This window comes from Melitaea cinxia, chromosome 11, assembly GCF_905220565.1.
Source record: "Melitaea cinxia chromosome 11, ilMelCinx1.1, whole genome shotgun sequence".
Classification (NCBI taxonomy): domain Eukaryota; kingdom Metazoa; phylum Arthropoda; class Insecta; order Lepidoptera; family Nymphalidae; genus Melitaea; species Melitaea cinxia.
In genome coordinates this window covers 5,152,786-5,166,016 of record NC_059404.1, presented here as the reverse complement: position 1 = coordinate 5,166,016, position 13,231 = coordinate 5,152,786, and the positions used below count along the sequence as shown (strand labels likewise).

The window sequence follows — 13,231 nt, the reverse complement described above, 5'->3', positions numbered from 1 at the left end:
CTCATGAAATTTTGTGTGCATATTGGGTAGGTCTGAGAATCGAACAACATCTATTTTTCATATCCCTAAATGTTAAGGATAGTCCACCCCTATTTTTTTTTAATTTTTGATAAATTATTTATTCTTTATTTTATTATGATTTGGCGTTGAAAAATAGATACAACCCTAAATTTTCACCCTTCTACCACCAACCTGCCGCGTTGGCGCAACGGTTGCTGCCATGGATTATACCTGTTGCGCTGGCGGTTGCGGGTTCGATCCCCGCACATGATAAACCTTTGAATTGGCCATACAGGTGTTTGCCGTGGTCTGGGTGTTTGTGCAGTCCATGTGGGTCACCCCACCGTGCCTCGGAGAGCACGTTAAGCCGTCGGTCCCGGTTGTTATCATGTACACCTGATAGCGATCGTTACTCATAGTAGGGAATATATCCGCCAACCCGCATTGGAGCAGCGTGGTGGATGCCCAGTAGTGGGATATTACAGGCTGAAGCTTTACAAGTCCTATAGAAAAAAGCTTATTAGCAAAGTTGTAGGTAGTAAACAGATCTACAACTGATGTAAGTATTTACACTTTTTTCGCATAACCTCAAAATTCATTGATTGATTGATTAATTGATTGCGGAAAACCGGGATGTCTGTCGCGGACTTGGGGTGGTCTGTGTCCAGCTGTGGACTGCAAAAGGCTGAACTGACTGATTGAATAACTAACTTAAAATTCATGTGAAAAATTCAAAAAACCAAGTTTTTGGTTTTTTTTATATCTTTAACAAGATTTTTTTTTTACGAAATTTGGTGAAAACTTACCCTTTTATGTCCCAAACACACTGTAATTTTTTTGATTTAAAATATTTACTTTTTCACCTTATTTAGTCCTCAATATCGAAAAAGAATCCTCATTTTCAATCGAAAATTGTCAGAGGTCAAAATATCTGTTTTTAAAAAAAAGTCGGTGGGCTTTTTGTTTGTTGAAATCTCTATTTTCTGATGGTATTAAAATATATACATTACTATGGTAAATGTTCTCCGAAAATGCAAAACGTGCACAAACGCACAGGCAAATAGACAAAAATTCTAACAATTATTGTTTTGGTTGGTATTTGCGATGACAAAGGTCCCAATAATATTTTTTCTCATATATCTTCCATGTATATATATGAACAGATATACGTTATATTTTTATTATATGTATTGATAATATTCTAAAAATTTTAAGATTTTTTGTAGGTACTATAAAATAGGCGTGATTTGGGGAGGGGGTTAATCTTAAACCTCATCACGTATCACCAAGATGACGGAGGGGGGCTTAAAATTAAATAATAAAAAAACCTGATTAATGGACTGTCCATTTTAACTCTCCTAGCGTATAAAACTCGATTGTTATTAGGTTTAAACTGAAATAACTTTGTAAGACAAGATAGGTATGTCAAAAGTTTATCACAATAATAATCTTGGATTAATAAGCTAGAAAATACCACAGAATACTTAAAATAAAATAGTTACACAAAATTTAGGTGAAGATATTATTAGGATTTAAACTTACTTTTATCGAATTTTTTATCTAATATTTTGTAGTGACGAAAATGTCGATTTTGGCGCGAAAATAAATAGTGAGGGCTGGCGGGTGGCAAAAGTGGCAAATTAGGCATGCTGCCTTGCTAGCATTTTCCGATTCCGAGAAAATTTCGGCATTTAAACCTACCTCTGTTTCAACTCTCCTCGATCTCCCCTACTATAAAATTGTATGATTTTGTTTTCTTTTCCTGGATTAAGAAATCTAAAACAAACCTTTATACACATAAGTTATAAAAATATAAATGCCTATTTCAAAAACTTATTATAATGTTTTACGTTTTATGTTAGGAATATAACAAAATACATTATCGAACGTCTATGACGTTTATGTAACTGTTAATAAGATTCAAATTAGTGATTAATTCATAACACATTCATGAGGTCAACGATCCGAGAGGTCATTGCCAAATAACATGTTTGAAGACATAGCCAACGTTTGGTGACTAAAATGCTTTTAAAAGCCCGATTAGCACTTACAGAAAAGCATCTTCCGCTTCAGTTTTTCTATAAAAGAGATATAAAATTAAGTATTTACAGATCAGATGAGAGTGGTTATAGCTGTAATATATATGTACCTATATTTTTTGTTATGACGTGCTACATTTTAGGATGTTTGATATTCATAAGTGCGCTGAGATCGAAGAAATGAGTTAGTATATCACAAACTTTGTACCCAAAACGCAACGGATACAGTGGAAGTGCTACAACGCTTACAAATGGTTTTGCTGTCACACGTTTTTTAAAATTCGTTCACAACACAAGGAAAGCAGTATGTTTTTGTATTTGTTTTGTTTTATTTGTTGCGTGTCTATCGGTGCTGGGAATACGTTGAGCAAGGTAAGGTTTTATTTTATGTTTTTATCGATGTCGATCGATATTTAAATATTTTTTTTGCGAATCATTTTTGAAGCGATCATATATATATATATATATATATATATATATATATATATATATATATATATATATATATATATATATATATATATATATATATATATAACTCAATCTTAACGTCGATAGTTTATTTTTTAATCGTAAATAATGGCTTAGTTAAAATCTTATTATCATAAATTAAGTTTATGGCGATCTTGTGAGACATCGAGCTTTTAATTTGTATAATAAGTCGATAAGTTTTACGTCATATTACGATTAATTATGCTTTTTTTTGTAACTGTTGGTTACTTAAAAAATGTTATGACAATTTATATATTTTTTATTATAGGGCCTGCTTAGAGCGAGTGATGGTTATTTCACTTATGGAGAATATACACATTATAAATTGCCGGCCTGTAGGGACTGCAGTAAGTACATAAATTAAACTTAATTAAAAGCTAATGTATTTTAATCCATTTTTCGCTTTCATCCATCTATATTTTAATATTACTTTTACCTTAGACTTTAAATGAGATTAAAACCGAGATAAGGTATTTTATATAAAATAAATTTTTTTTTTGATAAATTCGTTATTTTTTTGCAAAAAAATGTTTGGTGTATTCAATGTTGGTGAAACAACACTAAATAAAACTTAAACACAAATAATAACTGAATAATCGAGGAAAAGCATTATTCTTTTTGAGAACAAATCATTTTGTTTTTATTTTTACCACATGGGTGCTCTGTGGGTGTTCATAGTGGGAATATAAAAATATAAATTGCACATCACATTTTATTGATGTAAATAAATAATACATAACTATTCTTTCTGCATGTTTGACTATATTTGTACGTTGTAAAGTGCTTATATGCAGTTTACGGTATGTATTTTAACACGTAAACTGAGATTTGAGATTTCTTAAATTTAATCGATTTATTATTTTAGTAACCATAGAAAGGGAAAATAATGTTAGGAAATACGTTGGTGTTCTGTTTATCACACATGTCAACTGAGTACATGTCTAATTATTGAATTCAGAAAATAGTGACTGTTGGATTCTTATTTGTACATTTGATATCATCATCATTTCAGCCTAACATAGTCCACTGCTAGACATAGGCCTCCATAAGTTCACGCCAAAAATGGCGTGAACTCATGTGTTTTGCCCATAGTCACCACGCTGGGTAGGCGGGTTGGTGAACGCGGGGCTGGCTTTGTCACACCGAGGACGCTGCTGCCCGTGTTTGCGACGACACCCACGGGAAGGGAGGAGGTGGCTATATTCCTACTGGCGTAACCACACAGCAATACTTACCACTAAAAATACATATTGAGATAGGCCACAACAGAAATATTTTGCCAAAAACTAGGAGCAATCCGACTGGTGAAGCTCTTCAACCTTACCGAAGATCAGAGCCAAATAATACTGCTCTCAGGCAGTGTCGTGTTCAGTAGGGTGGGCAACGCGCTTGTTATGCTCTTGGTGTTGCAGACACATTGGGAAACGCGGAAAACTGAACACGCGTTTCCCCATGTGTATTTTGTCATATATAATTTAGAACTTTAATCTTATGTATTTTCCAGGTAGGTAAAGTAATCTTTTTGTTGTATTTGTCTAGGTTGTGGCGAGCGTAATGAAGAGGGTCGTGTGGTTGGTGGCTCCACTGCTGACTTAAATGCTTTCCCCTGGATTGCTCGTCTTATTTACCACAATTCCTTTGGTTGTGGCGCATCGCTCATTAACGACAAATACGTGATCACAGCGGCGCACTGTGTTAAAGGGTAAATAAATTGTGTACTTAATACAATATTTAAATCAATAAAATCGTTATGAAATAAGTTAAATAAAATAAAATTTATTTAATTTATTTTTCTGCCATTTGAAAGAATTTATTAAGTGATTATGAAAATTTCCCTAAAGAAGAGTGAGTATTCGTGTACGTAAATAAAAAAATATGTTTGTCTTTCGTGTAAATATATAATAATATAATTTATTACTTAATTATTGTAAACTTGCTTCAATATTTGTTTCATGCTTCAAGTATCCTTTTATACCGCTACTTATCTTATCGTTATAATTTAAAAAGTTTCTTATTACTTTTACTGGATAAAATCCAACCACACCTACGGTGGTGTACAAAAGTAACATTATTATTAAGCGTCTAAATATAACGTAAATTAAATGTAACGTAATTAAATTTTTATGCATCAAGTGGTATTTTTTAATTGTTTAAATAAAACAGTACTTATGTTTAAAAAATTTATGAGTAAACTTTTGGAAGTAAAATTCAACAAGCGAAAAAATTAGATTTTAAGAAATTACTGTCGATGAAATCCAAATTTATCTTTATAACTCAATTTATTTTTATTAAAAGACTAGCTGTGCCCACGACTTCGTCCGCGTAGAATTTAACAAAATAATTATTGTTTAATTCGCAGTTATAAAATTAAAAAAAGAAATGAAAGTAACCTAGGTTACTCCTTATTAAATCAGGTATCTGCCAGGGAAAGTCCCGTCAAAATCGGTCCTGCCGTTTCAGAGTTTAGCCGGAAGAAACAGACAGACAGACAGACATACAGACAGACAAAAATTATAAAAAATGTTATTTCGGTATATGCACCGTATATAAAATACATATTAATTTAGTTAAAAGCGGTTATTTTAATATTACAAACAGACACTCCAATTTTATTTAGTTGTATAGATTAAAATCATAAAACAAAGTTTAATTTAAAATATATTAAAAACAAACAGGAAAGTCGCTGTATGTAAGTATATTAATCGGGCAGACATTTTAGCCATTGTTAGTGGAAATTGAAAATAAAGGAAGGGTTAAAGAACCTTACCTCATTTTTCTTTCGTTTAATCTTTTTATATTCACACTTAATAGGTGTAAAGGCGCTCCTTTGAAAACACTTTTATTTATTATTTAATAACATTATTCCCTGTAAATTTTGAGGATTATTTTCTGTAATAAAATTTTTAAAATGATTATTATGTAAGGTATTTTATCAGTTGTAAATTACGTAAAAGTTGCAGACAGCGTTTTATTTTCTCAAAATAAAATCAATAAGGTTGTCTCCTTTTATATCACTTAATTAAAAGAAACGGTATATATATATTTTTAACGCTTCGGAAGGCAAATGTAATTTTATAAAATGTAAATATAAATTTACGATTTAACTATTCGTATTATTAGGGATACGACTAACATGACTGTTTATTAGCTAATTCATGCAGGAATATAATATACTTTTTGACATTTTCTGCTTTGAGCGAATCAAGGATATCTACTATAAGGGGGAATTAGATTTTAATAAATATAGATGAGTTATTTATCTTAATTACTTAAATTCTAATGTTTTAGCGGTTGTACAAATTAATTTCAAAATAAATTTATCTTAGTTCATTTAGTATGTATGTTCCTAGGGTAATACTAACTAAATTTAATTCTACTGAAAAATTTGCCCTTAAAATTTGAAGAGAAAGACCAACAGCTTGAAAGAAAGATATTCACGCCTAAAGTGGAATCTTTATCATTTTATGTCCCCACGTGACTATTGGTTTATTACTAGAATATTTTTACAATTACATAATACGTAAATGTTTATATTTCCTAATATTTTCAGGTTTATGTGGTTTATGTTTAAAGTGAAATTCGGTGAGCATGATCGATGTGATACTAAAAGTAGACCGGAACTTCGCCATGTGGTGAAGATGTACGTGCATAATTTTACTTTGACGGAACTGACGAATGACATTTCACTGCTGCGCCTAAGTAGACCCGTGGAGTATTCCTATGCCGTTAGGCCTGTATGCCTACCGAAAGAAGGTTAGTAAAATTTTTTATGACTCATCATCATCATTTCATCCTATCACAATCCACTGCTGGACATAGGCCTCCACAAATTCACGCCAAAAATGGTATCCCGCCATCGGTCGGCTTTTTAAGTTCCAAGGTGGTAGTGGAACTGTGTTATCCCTTAGTCGCCTCTTACGATACCCACGGAAAGAGAGGGAGTGGCTATATTCTTCATTGTCCAAACCACACAGCAAGACTATGTTGCACATACTTCTAATTATTAATTTTATACTATGCTTATTTTTTATTTATTATAAGTTAACGATAATTAAATATACTGACTCCGAGAATCATGATTTATTTTTATATGATATATATTTAAATGAGTTTGGAGCGAACGTATTTTATATACCTAAGTATTTGTTGTTTACATATATATTGATTTTCTACGTTTGAACACTCAACCTCAAACTATCACTTATTATTAATAATGTAAAGCATTGGCAAAATTACTCTACAAAAACGATTTTATTCTGATTTAATTTTTATCTTCACTAAAACTTTTATAACGTATCGTATAATCATCGAGTTATTATGGTGTCATTTGATTTGTGAAATAATAAAATTTCCCTTCGGTAACTTTGGGCTTTTATTACATTGGAAATAATACTTTAATGGAAGTTTTATTACTAGTACGATAAAAAATATATATAAAACGGAACAGGACTAAAAATATTTATAATATCAAAAGCAAAAACGTGCTTTTATAGCTGATAAATTTTTAGATTAGGATGGTTTAATATGAAGTAATATAATATGTAGGTATACTAGCAATTATCACTTAAAAAAATTACACAAAAAAAATCTTTATTGAAAACTTTTGTATAAACAATACTCGAAGTATAGATCTTATATTTCGTTGCTCAGGTGTTTCATGATTACGGGTTGACCTCCTTCGACGTCTTCCTGCTAGATTTTCCAGTGTTCGTCGCCTAGGAATTTTATTTTATCATTTTTGTAATTATTATGTAAATAAATCATTCAACTAAATTTAATAAATTCAAATTTATTGCAGGTATTCAATTCGTTTTTAATTTTGCACACTACTGTATATAACGTTTTTCTTTTTGTTTTATTACATTATGAAGCTCAGATGACAGATTAGGTTTAAAGAATATTTATTTTCTCATTGAAAACACACAGTCACTTACATGAGAAACTATCAACATATTATGTGGGTAAAAATACAAAAATTGTCCAGCAGTTCACAGATACATTACGATTTGTTTTACACTTTAACTACAACGAATTTCTATCACCAAAACATTTTACATACCAAAATTAGACCATTCCTCAACTTATATGCATTATTATCTATCCATTACCTATTACCTATCTTGCATTCAAAATAAGTAGTGCAAAGGCGCGCGCGCGGAGCGCGCGGCCGGCAAAGTACTCGTACTAAGACGGTACTGTCACAGTCGTCGGTCGCACACCGGTCGGCCGGTCGAGGCTACGTCCGCATAGGGACGCAAGTAAAACTTCACTTTATTTAAAATGAATGCAAGACATGTTTTTTAAGTCCATTCTTAAATATATTTAATGACTTGCAGTTTTTTAATGCGTCTGGTAATTTATTATATAATTGCGCTCCTTCAAAACCCAAGGTCCTTTGTCCGTATTTAGTTCTAGTTTTTGAAATTAGAAAAGTTTTTTTAGGTCTACGTTGAGTATATTTTGGTAATTCATTGTTTAGTGTAAATTTTATTTTTGAATCAATTTTTTTATGTATAATTTTATAAATAAGTAATAGTGTATGAAAGTGGTATAATTGATTAATATTCATAATTTTCGTTTCCTTATAAATTTTTTCCGTATTAGTTCTATAGTTATAATTAAATAATGTTTTCAGATTAAAGAAATATTTCACTAAAATTGTCATATAGAGGCGCAAGTATCAGATTTAACAAAGAAATTACCGATTGACGTTGTTTCAAAATTAAAGCCACCATACTTATATATAATTTTAATAAATAATTCATTTACGAAAACAAAAGCAATAATAAATTTTTTAGTTTTGGATGCCGGTAGAGCAAGCAATTATCTATATAATTATATACAAAATTTATGTGGAGTAATTGTGAGGTTTTTTATAAATAGGGAGGCAAACATTAAGGTGTAGCTTATTAATATATATGATGTGTATATTTATTAGACAATAACTTACTACTTAAATTATTCCTAAATTAAGCATCACGTACTTCTACCATCTGTAACTATTGCACTCCTCTACAATTGAGAAAATTTGAACTTAATACATACTGCCTAATTGTTACATACGTTGTTCACGAAGGTTGTGTACCAATCGTCCTGCCCTTTTAAATTTATTTCTAAAATGAACTTAGGAGTGTAGTTATAGAAAAAAACTTCAAAATTTCATAAAAATCGGTCCAGCCGTTTCGGAGGAGTATTTTAACTAACGCTGTGACACGAGAACTTTATATATAAGATAATGTGATATGCCCTAATCCCTTGAAAATTTAACAAACTTTTTTGTTGCCAGCTTGTTTACCGATCGCTCGGATGCGATCTATGTGACCATTGTAATTGTTATAAAACATTAGTATCGCTCATATTAATTGTAAAAGTAGTTGAAAAGTTATATGAATAATTCAATATTCATATGAATATAAAAAATTGTTTTTGTTACAGCTAATAACCTATACGCAGGTATTCAGGCCACTGTTTCTGGTTGGGGAGCTACGGCAGAAACCGGGAAATGGTCTTGTACACTCCAGGAAGCACAACTACCAGTTCTAAGTAATAAGGACTGTCAAAATACGAAATATAATGAGACAAAGATCAAGGATGTCATGATGTGCGCTGGATACCCAGAAACAGCTCATAAAGACGCTTGCACGGTTAGTTAAAATTTAAAATACCTATATCTCTTTCACCCATCCGATTAGTTGAGATTCCGTAGAAATTCGGAATAAATACATGCTTACATATGTATGTATGTTAATATTGTTTTCTACTACACATCGTATTTAATCATTACTAGTAATAGGCAGTAGAATGCGAAACTAACAAACATCTGTACATTTATTTATACAGGTTTTTACATTCATAACATTTATACGAATACTTTCACAATCATAAATTAATCTTTTTAAAATAATCAATTTTATTGTCCCTCCTAATTTGTATATAACTTTTTTAATATAATCATAGTAGGGTCGCGATTTTATTTCATTAGTAATGTAACTCTAGCCCGGGTAGCTTATGTTTGATTAAAGATTATTTATATGCGTTATATATGTGATATTAAAGAAAACCAAACACCTAAAAAAAGGTTTCAGAAAGATATCGTTTAACATTTAAACAGTTATAAAATAAAGCCCGAATCATAATAAGCTTCTCTTCTTACTTAATACAACGAAAGAAAACCAGTGATATCAGTTTTAAAATCATAAAAGATTAATTTACATTTACGTATGTTACTTTAAGGAGATAATAAAAACTGGACATCAGGTTACATCTTATCAAAAATCATTATTTTAGAGAAAATTAAATTTCTTCATTTTATTAAAAAAATTTACGATGATGTTTTATTTTAGGGAGACAGTGGAGGACCTCTTATTACTGAAAATAGTGACCATGCGTATGATTTAATTGGTATGTAAACCTATTTAAACCTATTTATATATTACTATTTAGGTTCGTCCCTAAGTTGCGGGCTTTTCTAATTTAGTTTTATAACAAAGACTCCTTTTTTGTGCTTATAAATCAATTTTGACTAAGCTTTAGACTAGGAAAAACCAAATTATGAGGTTTTTGGGGATGGAGGGTGGAGGGTGTAAGGGAAGCTATACAAGGTAACACTGCTATACTTCGAAACCCCATGGTTATGGAGATATTCATGGTTAAAGTTTTGAGATTAGAGGAAGAATTTAAAGTTATTATATAATAAAATAAAATATATTTAAGTAAATAACATAACATGAAACAAGGCTGTATGGTCTTAGACCTTTGCCCTTATAGTTATTTAAACAAAAACAACGAATTTATGCTTACATTGCTTTGGAGCGAAACGATAAGTGGCTTGTCATTTTTTATTAAAACATCTATCTCTCAGTTGTTAAACATCAGTTGTATCGTTTGTTAAAAAACCGTGTAAAAACGTTAATTTAACGTGTGAAATGTTAAAATCATGTGCGAAATGTGAAAATAACATGTGAAAACTACGGAACGGAGCATGAGTAACGTAAGTTGTATCGTTTGTTGATCTTGGAGTCGAGATCGTTTTTACGTACTCCTGTTTGAAAATAACTTATGAAACGTGAAAATAACGTGTGAAATATGAAAATAGCGGTTGAAATGTGAAAATAACGTGTAAAAGCTGAGAAATTCTTCATGTAACCTCAAAACTTTAACCATGGATATCTCCATAACCATGGGGTTTCAAAGTGTGACAGTGGTACCAGGGGTAGCACTCTCCACGCCCCCCCCCTCTTCCCCCCACGATCCCGAAATTCGATTTTTCCTAATCTAAAGCTTTACCTCAATTTTAAATAATGAATCATTCAAATCATTTTCAAACATTAATATTGTTTGAATAAATAATTAGTATCAATCATTATAGCGTTGAAACCGTAGTATAATATTTATTACTTAAAGAAGGGCTAATACTATTTTGAATTGTGTCACGATATAGGCGTAGTAATTACAACCAATGGATGTACTACTTATTTAGTTTATTGATATTCCTTGATTGTTATTTAAGGGGCTACACTGCCTCAGCTCCAATTCAGATTTCACCCGTACTAACACACATGAGAATTGAGAGCGCTTGGTTGTTCATCGCGCGAATTATATGTATTTTAAACGACGCAACATATAAAATGTTCCTCATACTTATTTCAATTACCATGCTTAATCTCAAGTCCATAACTTCTATATTTACTGAGATATTAAGGTTTTAATACAAAAATAGAGGTAACTTTGCGATTTTTTTGTATCAAGAAAATTTTATTGAATCGTGTTTTAAGATAGTTTATGTGCTGAACTTTACCATACATAAATTTAAAACTTAAATATTGAGTAGTTTGGAAGATATGGACATCCTGCCGAGTGGAAAATAAGCAATTTGAGATAGCATACACTCTTAAGACTTTATTCGTTCGAGTGTAGCTGTTTCTTTAACGCTAAAGTGAATGTCACTTTTAAGATTACATATCTTCTCTTGTAAATAAAATTGTTAATTTTTTTTTAGGTATAGTATCATGGGGCTATGGGTGTGCAAGAGTGGGTTTCCCAGGAGTGTATACTAGAGTGACTAAATATTTGGACTGGATTCGAGACAATACTGAAGACGCATGCTACTGTGACTATTAGATATTAAATTCTAATTATTTACCTCACCTGTATACATCAATTACCATTAACTATTTTAATAAAATTTATTAATACAATATTCTTTATTTGTTTCAAACTATTATTAACATTTAAGTTCATATTAGCTATTTAGTTAAAGTTTGACTTATCAGTCCAAAGGACAGCGAATATAAATGCGGCGAAAGATACGGAGTATCAGTGAAATAAAATTACAATGGCACTGTATTTTAAATAAAATATGTGGTGTCATGGGACACCAGGTAGGAACGAAGTTCCTTCGGATAGTATAGAAGCAACACAATTTGAAAAAAAAATGTTGAATTAGGTATATATATTTTCTAGTTCTTGATTTTTCTAATTTTGTTGATTTGTTTTTAATTAAGTACAAAAAAGTATTTAGGAAATTTAGTATTTTAGAAAATAACAAATACCGTAAAATAAAATAAATCAAACAAAATAATAATAATAATATAAATTTAATAACCCTTTATTTGCTAACCCGATGATGTACATTTGGCCTAGGCCCGTGTCATCGACTACCCGGCTTAATGGTTACTAGCCGAGATTATACAACGTAGAAATAATAATAATAATTCAAACTATTAAGTGAAATAAAAAAACATGTCCATTTATTTTGGTCGACAGTATAAAATTACATAAATATTTTAAAAAAAGTTTACTAAATATTTTAGTTTTACAAACGTCATGTGACTGATATTACGTCACTTCCGTTATATAGTTTTCTTACGGTTTTAGTATCACATTTTTTTCAGTTCGGTCGCCCAGCGAAATGTCAAGCCTGCCGTAAGGAACTTCGTTCCAATTAAGTAATTTGATTTTAGATCGAACGATATTTGACAAAAGAGTTTTTATGTATGTATACAATGCACAAACATAGTTTTTGTGATGTTTTTGTTTATTTAATCAGAGATGTTTTTTTTTTCTTTTATTAATATTTAATATGTATGTCGTTTAAGAATCGTCCATTAATCATGTCTAAAGGGCGAGTGGGGTTCTGAAAAATAATCACGAAATATCACAAGGAGTCAGTCAGTTAGTTCAACCTATTGCAGTCCACAGCTGGACGTAGGCCTCCCCAAGTTCTCCATAAGGAGAGGGGGACTCTATTGAGATGTCACGTGTATTTATTTTTCACTGATTGCGCGATTTCTAAACCAAAAAAAAAACCACCAACAAACAGTTGACAACGTTGATGTCTCTTTGAAAGTTTGTACCATTATTTAAAAATGTATGAGATTACAGCTCATATGATACTTCTGAAAATTTTAATATACAAAAAAAAAACCACACGTGGTTTTTTTATAGGTATGGTATTCTAAAACCTCACGACGTATCAACAACAGGTGGTAGTTGAGGCCTAAAAAGCTAAAAACATCATGTGATTAAGGGACGATCTCTTAATGTTATAACTTAACTAAAAACAATATAAAATTTGTTTGAATACATCACTGATTTGTTTACATTGTGTAACGATATAAACAACTTCAAGTCTCGGAGCTAGTATTCGCACTAATAATAGAAGAAGGCTAAACCACATAGTGATGTCGCGGGAGCAACGT

At 31.0% G+C, this 13,231-nt stretch overlaps 1 protein-coding gene across 1 annotated transcript; it reads left to right on the top strand.

The window, feature by feature from the left end:
- Nucleotides 1–2,345: 2,345 nt before the first annotated feature.
- Nucleotides 2,346–11,728, top strand: LOC123657697 (trypsin-1-like). Its single transcript, XM_045593217.1, has 7 exons — nt 2,346–2,411; nt 2,800–2,878; nt 4,071–4,233; nt 6,082–6,284; nt 8,967–9,175; nt 9,875–9,932; nt 11,530–11,728. The coding sequence occupies exons 1-7, from the start codon at nt 2,346–2,348 to the stop codon at nt 11,649–11,651; spliced, it is 900 nt and encodes a 299-aa protein (XP_045449173.1). The 3' UTR covers nt 11,652–11,728.
- The last annotated feature ends 1,503 nt before the right edge of the window (nt 11,729–13,231 follow it).

Excerpts from the sequence above, each read along its gene's own strand:
- LOC123657697 (XM_045593217.1), top strand. The coding sequence starts at position 2,346 with ATGTTTTTGTATTTGTTTTGTTTTATTTGTTGCGTGTCTATCGGTGCT. Across the intron at positions 6,285-8,966 it reads TGTATGCCTACCGAAAGAAG|CTAATAACCTATACGCAGGT; the intron begins GTTAGTAAAATT and ends TTTTTGTTACAG. Across the intron at positions 9,933-11,529 it reads CCATGCGTATGATTTAATTG|GTATAGTATCATGGGGCTAT; the intron begins GTATGTAAACCT and ends ATTTTTTTTTAG.